The sequence below is a fragment of the Arabidopsis lyrata genome (genome assembly GCF_000004255.2).
Source record: "Arabidopsis lyrata subsp. lyrata unplaced genomic scaffold ARALYscaffold_5, whole genome shotgun sequence".
In the NCBI taxonomy this organism is placed as follows: domain Eukaryota; kingdom Viridiplantae; phylum Streptophyta; class Magnoliopsida; order Brassicales; family Brassicaceae; genus Arabidopsis; species Arabidopsis lyrata.
Window position 1 is genome coordinate 11,770,559 of NW_003302551.1, and position 19,932 is coordinate 11,790,490.

The 19,932-nt window shown below is 33.4% G+C and overlaps 5 protein-coding genes across 5 annotated transcripts; 3 read left to right on the forward strand and 2 right to left on the reverse strand.

Annotated features, from left to right (window-relative positions):
- Positions 1 to 1,294: 1,294 nt before the first annotated feature.
- On the reverse strand, positions 1,295 to 3,000 carry LOC9313455. The gene has a single exon (XM_021026713.1). It carries the CDS (start codon positions 2,613 to 2,615, stop codon positions 1,437 to 1,439), a length of 1,179 nt encoding a protein of 392 aa, XP_020882372.1. The 5' UTR covers positions 2,616 to 3,000; the 3' UTR covers positions 1,295 to 1,436.
- A 32-nt stretch (positions 3,001 to 3,032) lies between these two features.
- LOC9313456 (lipoxygenase 2, chloroplastic) lies at positions 3,033 to 6,996 on the forward strand. The gene is made up of 7 exons (XM_002875668.2): positions 3,033 to 3,521; positions 3,820 to 4,632; positions 4,743 to 4,828; positions 5,165 to 5,275; positions 5,363 to 5,664; positions 5,801 to 6,067; positions 6,163 to 6,996. Exons 1-7 carry the CDS (start codon positions 3,170 to 3,172, stop codon positions 6,920 to 6,922), a joined length of 2,691 nt encoding a protein of 896 aa, XP_002875714.1. The 5' UTR covers positions 3,033 to 3,169; the 3' UTR covers positions 6,923 to 6,996.
- Positions 6,997 to 11,017: 4,021 nt separating this feature from the next.
- LOC9311783 (transcription factor TCP16) lies at positions 11,018 to 11,917 on the forward strand. Its single transcript, XM_002875669.2, has one exon. It carries the CDS (start codon positions 11,170 to 11,172, stop codon positions 11,707 to 11,709), a length of 540 nt encoding a protein of 179 aa, XP_002875715.1. The 5' UTR covers positions 11,018 to 11,169; the 3' UTR covers positions 11,710 to 11,917.
- Positions 11,918 to 15,740: 3,823 nt separating this feature from the next.
- Positions 15,741 to 17,418, forward strand: LOC9311784 (F-box protein At3g57590). The gene has a single exon (XM_002875670.2). The coding sequence runs from the start codon at positions 15,838 to 15,840 to the stop codon at positions 17,209 to 17,211; it is 1,374 nt and encodes a 457-aa protein (XP_002875716.2). The 5' UTR covers positions 15,741 to 15,837; the 3' UTR covers positions 17,212 to 17,418.
- A 1,485-nt stretch (positions 17,419 to 18,903) lies between these two features.
- On the reverse strand, positions 18,904 to 19,741 carry LOC9311785. The gene is made up of 2 exons (XM_002877342.2): positions 19,516 to 19,741; positions 18,904 to 19,435 (listed from the first exon to the last, which is right to left on the reverse strand). The coding sequence occupies exon 2, from the start codon at positions 19,414 to 19,416 to the stop codon at positions 19,138 to 19,140; it is 279 nt and encodes a 92-aa protein (XP_002877388.1). The 5' UTR covers positions 19,417 to 19,435; positions 19,516 to 19,741; the 3' UTR covers positions 18,904 to 19,137.
- Positions 19,742 to 19,932: the final 191 nt, after the last annotated feature.

A 19,932-nucleotide genomic window follows, 5' to 3' on the forward strand; every position in this document is an offset into this window, starting at 1 on the left:
CACTGTACAGATGTAGACCACTGTACAGATATAAACCACTGTACAAATGTAGACCACTGTACAGATGTAAACCACTGTACAGATGTAGACCACTGTACATATATACACCATTGTACTATTATTATGTGGTTGAATATCCTATTTTCTTAGAACAAGTCTTGCATTTCTTTTTGTTTCTTCTCAATTAATTATGTTGGTAATATGCAGAGATCACAAAACAAAAAAAGCGGAGGCAAAGTCTAGAAAGGATTGAGCTACATTATCAATGCTGTAAGTTTTGCCTTCTAGTCTCTTAACCGTGTAATCATTATTAGATAGTTTCAGTTATAGCAACAAAGAGCAACAACTACTTGGAGACGCTCTTCTTGTATCTTGCTCTCCTTAACTATATTGTACAAATCAAACTATCCCTCCATCATATACATCGTACAAATCAAACTAACTATCCGCCAAATGTACCGTACAGATCGACTATCCATCCGCCAAATATACCGTACAGATCGACTATCTGTCCGCCAAATATACCGTACAGATCGACATCCGTCCGCCAAATATACCGTACAGATCGACTATCCGTCCGCCAAATATACCGTACAGATCGACTATCTGTCCGCCAAATATACCGTACAGATCGACATCCGTCCGCCAAATGTACCGTACAGATCGACATTCGTCCGCCAAATGTACCGTACATATCGACTACCCGTCCGGTAAATATATTGTACAGATCAAACTATCCGTCCGGCAAATATATCGTACAGATCAAACTATCTGTCCGGCAGATATATCATACATATCAAATTGTCCACATATCCATCATTTGGGTATTGAATATGCCCAAAATGATCTACGGTATCATTTTAGAATATTTTAGAAGATTTAGAATATGCCAAAATATCTGCTAGCTTATTGCTCTTTTTTTAAGTCAAAATAAACTTAAATACTGTATAAAAATATGCATCCACTTTTATGAATATACAAGAGTAAATGAATGTTACAAATCACATCAAACAATTGTTGGAGAAACTATATAGTGAGTTTGGTCTTTAGAGAGTTTGATTAGTACACTAATATACATATACAGATAGTTAACAACCGTTCACTGTAAGAACTGTACAGATTAGTATTCGTACATTAGAATATATGTACAGATAGTTAAGAACTATACATTCAAACAACTATACAAAGAGTTTGATATGTACAGATATCTAACAATCGTTCACTGTAACAACTGTACAGATTAGTATCCGTACATTAGAATATCTGTACAGATAGTTAACAACTGTACAGAGAGTTTGATCTGTACACTAATATACATATACAGATAGTTAACAACCGTTCACTGTAACAACTGTACAGATTAGTATTTGTACATCAGAATATCTGTACAGATTGTTAACAACTATACATTCAAACAACTGTACAAAGAGTTTGATCTATACACTAATATACATATACAAATAGTTAACAACCACAGCATTACTCAAAGAATCCGAGAAATTCAAGATCCTGCACGCAACACCACAGAACCTATTCCTCTCCACATCCCAAGTTCCCTCTACAACCAAACTGGTTCTCGGATCAAATGGAAACAACCTGCTATAACTACTTATGTTACTAAATGACAAATCCCCGTCACAAAGAAACGATAACATCGACATAAAACCCGGTGTGTACTCTACATCACTTCCAAAAGGACTATAACTATGGTTAATCCCACAACCAGTTCTATACATCAAACCAAACACATGACTATTACCTTCAAAAACCTTACACATTCCTCCAAAAACATTCTCTAACGACAAACTCTCTCCACTGTTTACCTCGCAATCTGATTTCGATTGCTCCAAAAACTTGTACTCATAGTTCAAAGGAGTGTTTCTTGCACCAAGAATCGAGATCGTTTTAAACTCACTCTGGCTATTCACGCTCTCTAACACTCCCTTAACCAAACTTCCATAGATATTAGACTCATTGGAATAATTAAGCATAAGACGAGCATCAAAGGACTTCAAATCAGTACCTTCCACAGATAAAACTTGAGTTGATCCAACCATACAAACTTGTCCTGTAGATTCCGACCAAAACCCAGAAAAATCGAAACTTGCTCCTCCCCAAGAGCTACGTCCGTCGATATGCGTTACCTGAAGCTTTTTCTTGCCAAAATCGCCGCCGTAATAAGAAGAAAAAGCTGAGGTTTTTGAGATTTGTAAAGTCAATTTGTCTTCAACCTTGTAAATCTTCCCATCACCCAACGTTTTGCGGATTGACATGGGTCTGAATCTAGCTGATTTAACATCACCATTCTGTGATTGATACCGATTGAAGAAAGAGTCGCCGCCGGAGAAGAAGCTGAAATCGAAAGCAAGCGACGCACGGCTGAATACGGCGGAGGGAGATGGGTCGATCGGAGACTCTGGAACTATGTGGTTGCAGTGATCGGAATAAGGGACTCGTGGGGATATGTAAGAGTGAGGATTCACTAAGGATGCAAGGGTGAGTGAAGTTGCAGAGGTGGTCAGAAAGAGGAGGAAGAAGAGAAAAGGGTATGATTGTAAATAAAGGAATATTGAAGGGTAGTTTGAAGATGAAGAAGGTGGCCAAAAAGTCGCCATTGTTACGGAGCAAGTGAAGAACTTTTACATGCTCTGTTTGGATAATCAAAGAAAATTTCGTAAAAGAATCATAATAAAAAACAAGTGTGTATGAGAGAGATAAAAATTAATTTATGAGCCCAGAATTGCAACTCTTTGATTATCCAAACAAACATTGAAAATGAGGGTTTGAGGAAGAGATGAGAAGAGACGAAGAGGGATCGGCGAAGAGAGTAAAAAAAATAAATTAAAAAGGAAACAAATAATATCTAATTGTAATGGCATGATCGTAAATAATATGGGTTGGTGAGGGTGTGAAAGTCAGCCAAATAGTGTAGCACAGTGAAAGGTGGGGATTTTGATAATTGTGAATAGTACCCGTACTACTTTGTCTATTATGTTTCATAAATGTACTAGTTTGCAACATATTCCTATTTTTAAACGTTGTGTAATTCTTTAATAAAATATATATATTATTTTCTTACAGCTGTATCAACAAAAATAATTTCAAACTTGTATAAATAGATGAAGTGGAGATGTAGAGGAATTGTAAGCCAGATAGAAGAGATAAAAAGATGTTTTGTAGAGAGTCCTTGTCGAGTCTCCAAACCTTGAGCGTAGCAAAGAGTCTCAGCTCTTTGTTCCCTAAACAATCAGCACTCATCAACCCGATTTCCACCGGACGTCGAAACAACTTGCCTCGTCCGAACCTCAGAAGACGATGTAAGGTCACCACTTCACGGTCTAATATTGAACAGGAAGGTAACATAGTGAAAGAACCCATTCAGAAAATCAAAGTAAAGGGATACATAACAGCCCAAGAAGAGTTTCTGGAGGGCATAACTTGGTCCAGAGGTCTAGATGACATCGCTGATATCCGTGGCAGATCATTGCTTGTCGAGCTTATTAGCGCCAAGAGTGACCAGCGTGAGTACAAAATTATTTCTTTCGTTTTAACGATTTTTTCAATTAAAATTTAAAATAAATGGATACAAGCATTTGTGACAAAACTATAGAGGCCTTAGAAAAGTCCAAAATAACAATTGTAACCGATTTATGTGCTTCTCAAACAGAATTAGAGGCATGGGAATGTTTTTGTTTGTAACATTACAAGATGCGTTAAGTTAGTACCTAATTTATCAAACATTAGTTATTGAGACTTATGAAATGGTATAGGAGTAGGTTAACGCAATCAATAATGTTAACCAAGTTACACATATTTCAGGGATTACGGTAGAAGACTATGCACAACGTGTATGGGCCGAAGCCCCCGATGAGAAGTACGAGTGCGAGTTTGAGATGCCTGAAGACTTTGGACCCGTGGGAGCCATCAAGGTTCAAAACCAATACCATAGACAGTTGTTCCTCCAAGGGATGGAGCTTGAGTTACCCGGCGGGTCGGTTACGTTTACATGTGAGTCATGGGTGGCCCCTAAGAACGTTGACCCAACCAAGAGGATATTCTTCTCCAACCAGTCTTACTTGCCTTCCGAAACACCGGAGCCTCTTAAAAAGTATCGAAAGGAGGAGCTAGAGACCTTACAAGGCAAGAACCGCGAGCAAGTTGGTGAATTTACCAAGTTTGAGCGCATTTACGACTATGATGTGTACAACGATGTGGGTGATCCTGACAATGATCCTGAACTTGCTCGTCCCGTCATTGGAGGCCTCCAACATCCGTATCCAAGGCGTTGCAAGACTGGTCGCAAACCTTGTGAGACTGACCCTTCCTCAGAGCAACGCTACGGGGGAGAGTTCTATGTCCCAAGAGACGAGGAGTTCTCTACAGCCAAGGGCACTTCATTCACAGGAAAGGCCGTCTTGGCAGCTCTTCCCTCCGTCTTCCCGCAGATCGAATCTGTTCTGTTGGATCCCCAATCGCCATTTCCACATTTCAAGGCCATACAAAATCTCTTTGAAGAAGGTATCCAGCTTCCCAAGGATGCTGGCCTTTTACCTCTGCTCCCCAGAATCATCAAAGCTCTTGGTGAAGCTCAAGATGATATTCTTCAGTTTGAAGCCCCAGTTCTCATTAACAGTACTTACCAACCACTATCTTTTTTAAATTTTCCATTGTAGTATTCCAATTTTCTATACTGTCTAGGCTACAAAGTAAACTCATTTCTAATATCATTCACATTGATTCAGGGGATAGATTTTCATGGTTACGAGACGACGAGTTCGCTCGCCAAACACTTGCAGGCCTTAATCCTTATAGCATTCAGCTAGTTGAAGTAAGCTACATACTAATAGTTTTTCTTCTGCTTTTTCCAATAAAATAATATCTAGATTTAAGGTATGAAAAATTATCCCACCAAAATTTTCGTAGGAAATATCATAGGATTTCGTGATGTTTTCATATAGCGTCTATGCATGTCTAAACATGGTTGCTGGAAATATTAAGAATCATTTGAAAAAGAAAAAGACAAAAACGCTGGTGTCAAAGCTAAAAACAGAGATTACCTTAGAGTGAAGTAACACTTTTCATTTATCTTTTTTTAGAGTATGCTTTTTTATTTACAATGTGAACCCTAAATTTTATTTGAAATCTCTCGCATTGTTAATCCCAGGAGTGGCCGTTAAAAAGTAAACTAGACCCGGCAGTTTATGGAGATCCCACCTCACTCATTACTTGGGAAATTGTAGAAAAAGAAGTTAAAGGAAACATGACAGTTGATGAGGTAAGATTATTGACATGTTTTTGAAAAAAAACGCATATGGATGGGAGGATTATTTGCTTAATGAATAATCTATACATTTGTATGCAGGCTCTAAAGAATAAGAGATTGTTCGTGTTGGATTATCACGATTTGCTTCTACCATATGTGAACAAAGTGAGAGAGTTGGATAACACAACCTTATATGCTTCTCGAACACTATTCTTCCTCAGTGATGATAGCACATTGAGGCCTGTTGCCATTGAGTTGACTTGTCCCCCAAATGTCAACAAGCCGCAATGGAAACAAGTCTTCACGCCAGGCTATGATGCTACGTCATGCTGGCTATGGAATCTTGCTAAGACTCATGCTATCTCGCATGACGCCGGTTATCATCAGCTTATTTCCCATTGGTACTGAAAACACTCTTTATATCAAAATATATGGTTTTTTGTTGACAGAAATTTTTTGGTGCCTAATACATTACATTTACATGCATGTGAATATGTGATATATCACTAACTAGGAAAGAGATGGATAAATTTACAGGTTGAGGACTCATTGTTGTACGGAGCCATACATAATAGCGGCAAATAGACAACTAAGTGCCATGCATCCTATTTATAGACTTTTGCACCCTCATTTCCGCTACACCATGGAGATCAACGCTCGTGCACGCCAAAGTCTTGTCAACGCAGGTGGAATCATTGAGACTTGTTTTTGGCCCGGGAAGTATTCATTAGAGCTAAGTTCAGCCGTCTATGGTAAACTATGGAGGTTCGACAAGGAAGGCTTACCGGCAGATCTCATCGGAAGGTGTGTGTTTTTTTTTTTCTACATTTGAATATTACAACCGCAATCAAATTAAAAAGCTAATCAAATCTTTTTACACTAAAATTTTTCGCTATAAGGGGGCTGGCTGTGGAAGATGAGACCGCGGAACATGGACTACGCCTAAGGATACCAGACTACCCATTTGCGAATGACGGTCTAATATTGTGGGATGCACTTAAGGAATGGGTGACAGACTATGTGAAACACTATTATCCAGATGATGGACTGATCACATCGGACGACGAACTCCAAGGATGGTGGCATGAAGTGCGGACCATAGGGCACGGTGATAAGAAAGACGAACCTTGGTGGCCTGTCCTCAAAACACAAGATGACTTGATTGGTGTGGTAACTACAATTGCATGGGTCACCTCAGGTCACCATGCAGCAGTAAACTTTGGACAGTACGGATATGGAGGATACTTTCCCAACCGACCAACGACAACAAGGAGAAGAATGCCAGTGGAAGATCCGACAGATGAAGACCTAAAAGAGTTCTATGAGTCGCCAGAAATAGTGTTGCTTAAGACATACCCGTCGCAGAAACAGGCAACCCTAGTGATGGTCACTTTGGATCTTTTATCAACCCATTCACCTGACGAAGAGTACATAGGACAACAACCAGAAGCATCTTGGGCCAATGACCCTGTTATCAATGCTGCATTTGAAAAATTCAAAGGTAAGCTCCAATATCTAGAAGGAGTGATAGATGAGAGAAACGTGAACGTTACTCTAAAGAATAGAGCTGGAGCTGGTGTTGTTAAGTATGAGCTTTTGAAGCCCCTCTCTGACCATGGCGTTACCGGAATGGGTGTTCCTTATAGTATTTCTATTTGATCTATGCATTTTTGTGCATTTGTTTCTCAAAAAGCTTCAGTTCTGTATCTCTTTTCTTTTTTTTTTTTTTTTTTTTTTTTTTTTTTTTTTTTTTTCTGTATCTCTTTTCTTCTCAATAAAATTAATAAATTAAGCAAATGATCCATTGTCTTCTGTTTAAATCTCAACTGATCTAGAATACCAAATCTTTGGAGCTTGCGTTTTGACCGTGGCATTTCCAAGATAAGAAATTAAAGAACGAAAAGAAAGAGTTACGCTTTAATAAAATAAGGGGAGACTCACAAAAATGCCCCTTTTTCAATACCCCTTTTCAAAAATGCTCCATTTGGCTGTCCATTTTTAAAAATACCCCTTTTTATATACAAAATGACTAAATTACCCTTCTTTTAATAAAAGATATTACAAATATATAAGAAAATATAACAAAATTTGGTTCACAAAATACAAAATATTTTTGGCGGGAAAAGTGATCCCACAATTTTTCCCGCCAAAAACACTTGTAAAAACTTGTAAAACCTTTAATATACCTTGTAAAATTTTCCCGTAAAATTTTTTCCCGCCAAAAAATTTTCCCGCCAAAAATATTTTTTTGCGGGAAAAGTGATTCCGCAATTTTTTTGGCGTTAAATTTTTGGCGGGAAAATTTTTGGCGGGAAAAATTTACAAGGTATTTTAAATGGTTTTTTACAAGGTATTTATAAGGTTTTACAATGTATTTTAACAGGTTTTACAACGTATTTATAAGGTGACTTAAGATCCTCTTGATTTTACAAGCGGTTTTATTACGTCTCACAAGTCAACATATTTTTCATCTTTTTTATAAGGTTTTACATTTTGTACTTACTTTATAAAACCTTACCTCTACCTTGTAAAACCTTTTAAAATACATTGGAAAAACTTTACAAAACCCTTGTAAAAACACTGTAAGAGCTTTAAAATACCCTGCTAATTTTTCCTGCCAAAAATTTTCCCGCCAAAAAAATTTCGCCAAAAAAATTGCGGAATAACTTTTCCCGCAAAAAAAAATAACGGCCGGAAGAGTTATAGTCGCCACAACCCTGCCCTGTCAATACCTATAAGGTTCATCATCGTTTGATCGAGTATTGTGGTTTGGAAAATTCCCGTAGCAATCTTCCTCCCAAAAAATATTTTGTATTTTGTGGACCTAATTTTGTTTCAAATAAGGGTAAAATGGTCATTAAAAATTAAAAGAGGGCAAACTTAAAAATGGACTCTCAAAGGGGGTATTTTTGAAAAGGGGTATTGAAAAAGGGGCATTTTTAACAATTTCTCAAAGATTAATTTACTATAAGATAATTGATTTCAAATGTTTTGGTGGAGAAAAAAAAAAATCCTCATGGAGAATAAAAAACACATACACTAATCTGTATATTTTAGTCCAAAAGTAATCATTTCTTCCAATTAAAAAACACCACGTATCTAGGTTAATAATAATATCCTCGTTCAACATGTTGAATTCTTTCGACACCAATTAATCTACATTAGCTTTTTTATTTTTTCAACCAACTAGATTAAACTGTTGAACTTTTTTTCAACACATCTGTAGTCTAACGGCAGAATTCTTCGACCTTTTAATTTGTAAACTGCCTTTTGATCTAAACTAATGTCTAGCAAAAAAATGAATAATTATAAGGGAGACTCACAAAAATGCCTCTTTTTCAATACCCCTTTTCAAAAATGCCCCCTTTGACTGTCTATTTTTAAAAATACCCCTTTTATGTATAAAATGACTAAATTACCCTTCTTTTAATAAAAGATATTACAAATATATAAGGAAATATAACAAAATTAGGTTCACAAAATACAAAATATTTTTGGCGGGAAAAGTGATCCCAAAATTTTTTCCGCCAAAAACACTTGTAAAAAACCTTTAAAATACTTTGTAAAATTTTTCCGTAAAATTTTTTCCCGCCAAAAAATTTTTTTTGCGGGAAAAGTGATTCCGCAATTTTTTTGGCGTTAAATTTTTGGCGGGAAAAATTTACAAGGTTTTTTAAAGGTTTTTTACAAGGTATTTATAAGGTTTTACAATGTATTTTAAAAGGTTTTACAACGTATTTATAAGGTATTTATAAGATATTATAAGATTTTACAAGCTATTTTATAAGGTTTTACAAGTTATAAGATTTTACAAGTTTTTTATAAGGTTTTACAAGTTGTAAATACTTTATAAAACCTTATAAGTACCTTGTAAAACCTTTTAAAATACATTGTAAAAACTTTACAAAACACTTGTAAATACTCTGTAAAACCTTTAAAATACCTTGTAAATTTTTCCTGCCAAAAATTTTCCCGCCAAAAAAATTTCGCCAAAAAAATTGCGGAATAACTTTTCCCGCAAAAAAAAATTTTTGGCGGGAAAATTTTTTGGCGGGAAAAAATTTTACGGGAAAATTTTACAAGGTATTTTAAAGGTTTTTACAAGTGTTTTGGCGGGAAAATTGGGGGATCACTTTTCCCGCCAAAAAATATTTTGTATTTTGTGGACCTAATTTTGTTTCAAATAAGGGTAAAATGGTCATTAAAAATTAAAAGAGGGCAAACTTAAAAATGGACTCTCAAAGGGGGCATTTTTGAAAAGGGGTATTGAAAAAGGGGCATTTTTAACAATTTCTCTAAAATAAGACGTATGTGATCATATTTTTGTTTTATACATATTATTTTTAAGTACAAATTAGTTTTCTCTTAAACCAAACTAATCAAATCTATACATGAGTGAAGCAGAGGTCTCAAAGATTAATGACTGTGAATTGAAAGAATAGTTTTTTAATGTGCCTTTTTGTTCAGGAAATCATGAGTCGCTTAGGTCGGATGGGATTGGCATCTACACTCTCAAAGTGTAAAGGTTCTCAATCATTAATATTAATTAACATATACCCTTCGTTTATAATTTTTAGACCAATACAAAGGAATTTTTTAAAATATGAGTATCTTTGGAGTGAATATATATAGACAATGCTAATAAATAAAAATTCCCAAAGATTGAACCAGGTTGCAAAAAGGTGGTATGTGAGAAAATGTTGCAGTAGTCAAGATAAGACTGTTTTAAATTCTTTTACCTGATCTTTTATCTTTTGCTCGATTGTTTGTAAAAGTGTTTCAGATTGTTCTATGTACTTGTTGTGGTTAATTATTTTGCATTTCATTGTTTCTATTAGCTCGTTAAGAAGTGTTTGACGGCCCGTCTTAAACCCATTATCCAACCAGGGCCGGCTCAACATTTTTATAGACCATAGGAAAAAAAAAAAAATTGGTCCTTTAAAACTTTCTTTTAATATTATTTTACTATAAAAAAAATTTTGTATGATAAAAAAAAAATTATGGGTCCTTCTAAATTTTATTTTTATGTTGTAATCTAATTTATTAATACTTTAAAAATAGGTACATTAATTATTGGAACACGGGATTGCACTCGAGACCGTCGCATCGTCCGCCCCTATATGAGCGGCACTGTATCCAACTCGTATCTGTTATATATATATATATATATATTGCTTTCAAATCAGGTAAAGAGTATTGCAGTTTTATTATCTGATATCAGTTTTTTTTTTTACATTTTTAAACCATATGTTTGTTATCCATCATATTACTTGATATATTATTATCTAAACTGTAAATATGCGATTTATTATAATATTAATACTTGATAAATAAATAAATATATAATTTGAAGAACAAATTTAACCGTCCAAAAGATGTGAAATCCTAGCCAAACATGTACTTAAAATAATAATATATAATTTTATAGAATAATGTTAAAATATCATTAATTTTCAAAAGAAAAAAAATCAAAAACTTTAATTTTTTTAAAAGTTAAAATAGAATAAAATAAGACCACACTTATACAGTTGTATCAGTAATTAATTTCTGTAAACTGGTAGAAGAAAATTTTATTTTCCTTTCTTTAGTGGACCTATCAATTAATTATTCCTATATAACTTTTTTTTTTCAGGTCCACTAAAAATATTTTGTATTCTAAAGATTACATGATAAGATTTCACTCTCACATATTCCTATATAAATTTAAGACTTTTTCTATATACAAATTAATGTAATTATTATCTAATTATTAGTTTGTTACACCATTATTGTTTTACATACATAACATAACCAGAAATAGCATATATTTTGTGTTTTTCTTATGTAACTTTTCTATATAAACCAAGTAAAACAACATATTTTTCCACTTACACTTACAAAAGAAAAAACAAACAGAGAAAAAAAAAATGGATTCGAGAAATAAAATTAACAACAGGCAAAAGGCAACAAGGACTCCAAGAGACCGCCATGTGAAAATTGGTGGCCGTGATCGTCGCATTCGGATCCCGCCGAGTGTTGCTCCCCAAGTATTTAAATTGACTAAAGAACTCGGCTTCAAAACCGATGGTGAAACAGTCGGTTGGCTCCTCCAAAATGCCGAGCCCGCCATTTTCGCCGCCACCGGCCACGGCGTCAACACCACCCCCAGTGATGTCACCCATGTTCATAATCATACGAACCGTGGTTATAACCACTTCACCATTAATATTGGTGATCATAATAACGTTTTCTCTTATACAGGCGCAAATATTGGTCATCATGAGATGGTCTTTCCGGGTGTTACAATGACAGAATATGCCGCTTCATCTACTCTTCCGGCGAGAGATAAAGAAGGCGTGTCGAATCAGAATCAAGAGCAGCAGCAACAACAGCCACAACCACAGTTTGAGCTTGGTAAGGTGGAGATGCCGGCGGATGAGAAAACATATGTTTGGAGAGAGGAATGATTGACTCGTGACTTTTTAACAAAAAAAAAAAATGATTGACAGGTGACTTAGTTCGGTTGTTGGTTGCATTTTTTTTTGGTTTCAATATGTTTAGTTTTTTTATCAGTTTGGAGTCTTGAACTAGGTTCGGTTGTAATTTGCATTTTTTTGTTGTTGGTTGTATTCTCATGTTTTTCAGTTAAGATGAATTATAATAATTAAAATTAAACTGTTTCGGTTTTCAGTTCAGATGTAATTTTCATCTTTACTAACCGAATTTGATTTCAACATTCTAAATTTTCGATTCATTTACTCTAAACTAAAATTATAAATAAAAAATTGTAGCATCTAGTGTATTTTTTAAACTTATAAAAATCTCAAATTTGTTAGATGAATACCGTAGTTAAAAATGTTATTATGATAAGTTATCAGATTAAAATCTTCAAAATCCATCATTGATAATCCAGAATAAAAAAATAATTCAAAATGTTTGCCAAAACAAACTTTCTCTGAAAATTATTTCCGTTTTTTAAATTGTCAAAAATTGGTTTTCTTTCAAATCTCTAGTTTCCAATGGTTGTGAAAAAAATCATTTAACTAAATTTACAGAGATTAAAAACAACTATAAATTTATTTTAAATAAAAAAGGATATAAAAAGAAGTAGGAAAACTTGAGTAAGAAATTTTTTTTTTAAACTCTTAAAGAAATTTCCAGCTCACATTTAGCTGGACAATAAATCTTTAAAGATTCTTTTCTTTATTTAGATTCATACATTTATTTTAATATTTTTAACCTATAAATAAAAGAATATAATTTTCAAGATGCATAAGAAAAGAAAAACTAAAAAAAAGAAAAAAAAGGAAGGAAAACTAGAACTAAAAATAAAATAAGAAACTATTGTTTGCTTGTAAATAACAATTACTTTAAATGTTCAAACTTTAATTTTTTTTCCTATTTTTCTAAAAATTCATATACTTTATAGAATAGTTAAAGAAACCCACTATATAGGAGTCTTTATTTCACTATACTATGTAAAAGTTTAGTATATACATAACATTTTGTAATTATTGAAGTTAAAATTTCTATAAGGTATATTTTGTTTACATTTCTTATCGCTTTATGCATTTTTAAAATCATTAAGGGTCATTACAAAGAGAATGTAGACTAAATATTTTAAAAAGTAATGTTATTTATTATTAATATTATACATCAAACACATTTAAATTTGGGTGGCGACACAGCTGTCCTGCGTACTAACCGGCTAGCCAAACTTATGTTTGCGGTCGTAAATAAAATTAATAAGATTTTGTCTTTTTTTTCCAAAAATTTCCAGCTGAGTTGATTATTACGCTTTTTCATTTTACTTTGCCAAATTTTAATTTATTTATTTAAAACCCCTTAATTAATAGGCCCAAAATTATTTTGTTTGTAGCCCATAATTTTCAAGGGATGAACTCACGTTTTTTAATAGACTTATTTGGACATGCAATGGAAACTCACGTTTTCTTTTTAAAAACACCTTAGAATTATACTTTTAATTTGAAAATAATAATAATTAATTTAGAAATATTAGGATTTATGATATATATGATACTTATGTTTCTACTTTTAAAAACCCTAAATAATTTAAGATATATATATATATATATATAATATAGAACTTGATATATTGTTCTGCCTTTAGTTTCATGCCTTTAGTTTCATTTAAACTAGTAGATTTTACCCCACGGTACACCGTGGGCCAATTTTTTAACTAAAAAATTAAATTTTAAATTGTATTTTTAATACTGTTTATTTTGTTAAGTGTTTAAGATTAAATAATTGTATTTTGGGAGATTGACAAAAATAGCACTAAAATAAGTTTTTCTTCCAAAAATAGCACTACATTTGAAAAGTTCCACAAATAGCACTATAAACTTTAATTAATTATTAAATATGAATAATTAGTTTAATTAAAATAAATAAATAAATAAAATTAGAAATTTCCCGCCAAAAAATTTCCGCAACGTAAACATATTTTCCATTTATCAAAATTTTGCCGCCAAATTTTTTTTTCAACATTTCCCCGCAAAAAAAAATTCAGTCAAAATTTTTCCGCCAAAAAATCGACGAAATTCAGGAAGGATTTCACGAAATTCAGGAGAGATTCCTTGAATTTCAAGAAAGGATTCCTTAAATGATTCCTTGAATTTCCGGGAGCGGAAAATATTTTGGCGAGAAAATTTTGAGGGAAATTTTTTTGGCGGGAAAATTTTGACGGGATTTGTTTTTGGCGGGAAAATATTAACGATTAATTTGTGATTTTTATATTTATTTATAATTATTTATTAATTTAAAAAATCAAAAATAAGGTGCTATTTTAGTCCATTAAACTTTTGAGTGCTATTCTTGTCCCAAAAACTTGATTTGTGGCTATTTGAGACAATTTCTCTTGTATTTTTATTGTTCATTTTAAGATTTCATCTGTTATATTAATACCGTCCCGTATTAATATCGATCCAAATATGTCCCACTATATAACTCCGTCCCTTGAAATTAAACATTATTTTGTTATTTTTAATAATATTTTATTTAATAGACATATAATTCGAGTCAATTTAAAAGTTTGATTTTATATATATTTTTAGTTAATAATAATTAATTCTATATAATGATTTCTGAATTAATTACGTATGACCAACGGTCAAGATTGAAGATTAAAAACCGGATTAAGATTTGAATGACCACGATTAAATGTAGGGATTGTTGAGATCTTTTAAGGAAATCGAATTGAATATGGATGTAATTGTGGCAAAGATTAGTTATGCTTAATATATTAGGTTAAGATTTTTGGAAATGATTTTTTATGTTAATATCTTTGATTTAATTTTGAAAATCTAAATAATTAATGTCAATGACATTTGATCGTAAATAAGTTGGAATTCTAGGATTTATTTCATAAATGTCTCCAAAAATGTAACTAAAAAAATAAATTTTAAATTGTATTTTTATTTAATATTGTTTATTTTGTTAAGTGTTTAATATTGTATAATTGTATTTTGATTGTTAATTTTATGATTTCATCTGTGATATTAATACCGTCCGGTATTAATATCGATCCAAACTTGTCCCACTATATAACCCCGTCCCGTAAAATTAAACATCATTTTGTTATTTTTAATAATATTTTATTTAATAGACATATAATTCGAGTCAATTTAAAAGTTTGATTTATATATATATATATATATATATATATTTTTGTTAATAATAATTAATTCTATATAATGATTTTTGAATTATTTGCGTATGACCGACGGTCAAAATTGAAGATTAAAAACCAGATTAAGATTTGAATGGCCACGATTAAATGTAGGGATTGTTGAGATCTTTTAAGGAAATCGAATTGAATATGGATGTAATTGTGGTAAAGATTAGTTATGTTTAATATATTAGGTTAATATTTTTGGAAGTGATTTTTTATGTTAATATTTTTGATTTAATTTTGAAAATCTAAATAATTAATGTCAATGACATTTGATCGTAAATAAGTTGGAACTCCAGGATTTATTTCATAAATGGCTCCAAAAATGGCTCCAAAAATGTATATATAGATTTAATATTGATGTCTTGGATTTGTGTAGTTTTTAAAAAAAAGTATCTACTTTCTAATTTTAGAAAAAATTTCTTTCGTTTCCAAAACGTTTTGCTTATGCATATTTGTTTCCATGCAATATAAGTAGAAGGTAAAATTAAAATTAAAATTTGCTAAAATGCTTAAGTGTTGTATATGCAACACAATCGAAATGAAAGTTTGAACTTGTTTAACACCGAATTAGTATCCAAACAAAAGGGAGAAAATTTGCAATACTAATTGTATATATTCATTTTCTTATACAATAATAAATTAAAATATAGAACAAATTAGTAATGTTAATTCATTCAAAATTTCACTTTCTTGCCTACTTTTAGAAATAAATGGGTTGAGCTCATTAACAAATTACGCTAAAGCCCAAAGGCCCAATAAATTTAGTCTCTATATCATTTTCTCTCTTTCACTCTCCAGTCAAGATCATCACTCACTCTCCAAGTCTCCAGTCGCCAAATTTCGTAGACCTAAATTGATTCATCTTCAGCGGCGGCTCCGGAAAAAAGTTGTTACGATTCCGATGAAAAGAAGAGCAAACATGGAACCACTCCCAACAGATCTCATCACCGATATCTTCTCCAGATTACCGGCGAAGTCCGTCGCTATTTTTCGTACCCTCTCAAAGTACTGGGCGTCGAAGCTTCACAGTCCAGATTTCACCGATTTGTTCCTAAGGAGATCCTCAAATCGTCCACGTCTCTTATTCGCAGTGGAACGAAAAGGTGAGTGGCTCTTCTTCTCATCTCCACAGCCTCAGAATCCACCATCGTCGTCTCCTTCAGTAGTAACCGTCGATTATCACACCAAGTTCTCAGGAGACGTTAGCAGATACATTTGTAGCTATGCTTCAGGTTTGGTTTATTTCCCTGATATGTGGACTTTAAACGTGGCATCATCGCCTGTGATTTGTAACCCTATCACTGGAATGTATGTGAGCTTACCTGACCTTGCGAGGTATAGAAAGGCGCGAGGCTTTTTAGGGTTTGATCCAATTGAGAAGCAATTCAAGGCATTGTCTGAGGCTTATGTGTTTTGTGATCAAAGGGATCATCATCAGATTCTGACTTTAGGAACTACTGGAGAAGAACTCACTTGGAGGAGTAATACTATTCAATGTCCTGCGTATGATCGTTCTTTGAGTGAAGGGATATGTATCAATGGGGTTTTGTATTACTTAGCTGATACACGTTGTGAGTCGTCTTGTATGGTTGTTAGCTTTGATCTTATGTCTGAGGAATTCAAGTTTATTCATGCGGATTGCTTTTCTGAGCAACTTGATGAAACTAATGAGAGACCACTGGTTTTTGACACGCAGCCGACTAATTTTATGGAAGTGTTTTTGGCAACTGTGAGGATGGAACACCCGACGAATACTATTAAACTGGTTTTGGTCAACTACAAGGGAAAATTAGGTGCGATTGATTGGAAGTATGTCGCTAACGATGCTGATGAACGGCGTATCATTGAGTTGCGCTTGTGTGTTCTAGAGGATGTCGAGAAAAATGAATGGTTGAAACATGTGTACACCTTGCCGGAGAATGAAGTCCTTGAATCATGCAATGATTTTTCAGTTGCTGGAGTGACTAGTTCAGGTGATATCGTTTTGTCCATGAAGCATGTATGTAAACCTTTTTATGTGTTCTACTTCAATCCCGAAAGGAACAGTCTACAAAGTGTTGAAATCCAAGGTTTTGGAGCTAACCTTGAAGCGTCTGAGAATCATGGTACAGTGTATGCCTTTGTCGACCATGTAGAGGATCTCAGTGTTTGTGATGCAAAGCAACTCAAGTCAAGCATCAGTAATGTCAAGCATCTCTGCTCCTGCTGTGCCAAAGAAACGGAAGAGGCAGCAGGGAAGCTGAAAACAGAAGAAGACAATGAGAAGAAAGAGTGATAAAGGGCATTAGGAGGAGGAGGACAAGAGAGTAGAATAATGAGAGAAGGGATAGTTAATAGCAATGGATCAATGTCTTTAATGTGTTATATTATGATGTTCTTATCTAATCTAGATTTGGTAATAATGTAACGAGTACATTTCAGAGAATCGTACTACCTGTGTTGACTCCTTTTGGTTAATCATGATGTTTTCTTATTTAGTTAACGCTATCTCTCTCTTCAGTTCTAGATCATTCGTAGAGTTTATATGTTTAGTTTGATGCAGTCTTCTACCCGAAATCAGAATGCAATTTCTAGTAGCTAGAGATTCCATAACTAGTTACGTAAACATACTATTCTATATATGTTTAGGTATGTTCAGTACTCAAGCTTTCGGATAGACGTGCAGTTACTTGAATGCTGCATGGGTGCTAGAAAAAGATCAGACTGCAAAAAAGATCAGACTGCAAAACAATGATTCATTGTAATAAAGAAGAGAGTAGTACCATAGAGAAAACCCAAAGAGATTTAGAGACATACCAAGTAAACGTCATCACCAGTCGTGAATTTTTCAGCACAACTCACCGACAGTTTCTCGAGAGCTGAAGGACATATGAGACATTATCAGACAGAGCATAAAAAATGTGTATAAATATGCATATTTACCGCCATCTATCACTCCCCAAAATGAATAGAGATATTAAATTATGTAATCTTTACAAGACTAGTCATGCATTCAAAGAAGGAACCCAACATAGCCTATAAAAACCTTGCTCTGTTTATGTTGACGTCATTGGTTTTTCGCTATAATATATTGGTTTAGTTAGGACTAAGCATATACCATTACCATTAGAGATAATATTTTTTCAAGAAAATATACAATTTTTATTTGTAAGAAAATTGAGGACTACCAATCACTCAAATCTCTATTAAATCTATTGTGGTAGAGTGGTTAAGTCCACGTATATTTCTCATGCTGTTATGATCCTCCCAAATTTCGAACATTTTGCAAAACAATTTAGTCTTAAGCCAAAAAAATTTCTGCTTTAGGTAGCATAGTGGTTTAAGCCGGCCCTGAGGTAAGACTCATAGAGACAAAGTATGCAAAACCTAAATAGATATTGGAAGGGACAACAAGTCGAATCATAAGTACACACTAGTTGTATACTTTGTAAGGTTGGATCATTCCGGCACCCAACAAATACCGACAACAATTCTGACACACAAAATACATACTTGGTATATATGTAAATGATACGATGACTCTTCCACTTCGTATGAACTTCAGTTCTATACAAAATTCTTATTTTGATCCTGAGAAAGGACCGGGTAACTTTACAGTAACAAGAAGAAATTTATATTCCATTATATGGAAGGATCATCAATACAAACGAAGAAACACGGTTATATCATAACATTCACATAAATATCACTACTTAATCAATTTCATTAACATGACATTGTTTCACAAGTAACTTTATTACTTCCAATTAACATTTAATGCAACGAAAGTAAACATGTCTTATACAGTTGTACCTACATTCTCATTAATTTCACTCCATGACAAAGCTCGTTAAGTAAACCACCGATTTCATTCGGGCCCTCTCGTGTTCCTTGTTTCAAGTCCTTGAGAATATCCCCTATAATTTCAAGTTTCAATAGTTATAAGGCAAGTGACGCGGACCGTTCGATGATCATCGATGGCCAGAAAAAGCTAAAATAAGTTTTTTCAAATATAATTACTCTTTTATACATAGGAAAAAAAAAGACAATACAATAATCGAGCATCACTAATAGAGGATCATAACTAGACATGGTTAATAAAACATTAAAGGATTCATTTTTATATAAGGATTGCCTCATATTCATAGGTTTTATTTCTATAATATTTTTTCTTTAACATCTATATATTTTTATCGATATCGTTTTTCCGATTTGTTTTGAGTTATCCACCACCACCACCACCACCTCCATTGTTATCGCCTCCAGGTACATAGTAGTTGAAATCTTGTCTTGGGATGTAATGGTGATTCTCCACGCTGCTTCTTGGGTGCTCTATTTTCTCAGTAGAATCTTCTTCTTTCTCTATGATCATCTCTCGAGATATTTTTTCGCTTTCTTGATTATTTTCCCGGGGAATCATATTCCTCGCAGCCAAACATGAGCTTATTATGATCATCATCGCCATGATAACAACCACAATATACTTAGGTTTTATTCCCATCTCGGTTCTATGTTATGAGCTACAAAAGAATAAAGACATGTTAACATATATAGAAACCTCAAGATCTTATTATATTGACATGAAATGAGTATAACTTACCTTCGCAACTAATTAAGTCAAGCGTTGATGGGTTTAGCTAAGTACTCTTAAGAGGAAAAAGATTGAGAGTTCAAGACATTGATATATATACATGCATGAGAGTAGGGTTTTTGTTATGGTGGGTTGACTATTTGAGATCATATTTTAAAATTATATGATTTAGGTATGATGTGACGCTGCTAGTGGTGAGACAATCACAAGTGGGAGAGACCTCTTATTGGAGAATTATATTCTTCTTAAGAAGGAAAGAATTGCGATGACAAAATGATGAAATTGGTTGAAAAAGGGTTGTCTATTATTGGCACTACGAATAGGGAAAACCCACGTTACTTTATGGATTAGCAATATATTTAGTGGTGCTTTTCCAAAAGTAATTAGGATTTTTCAAACACACGAGCAATTACGATTTGTGCTTAG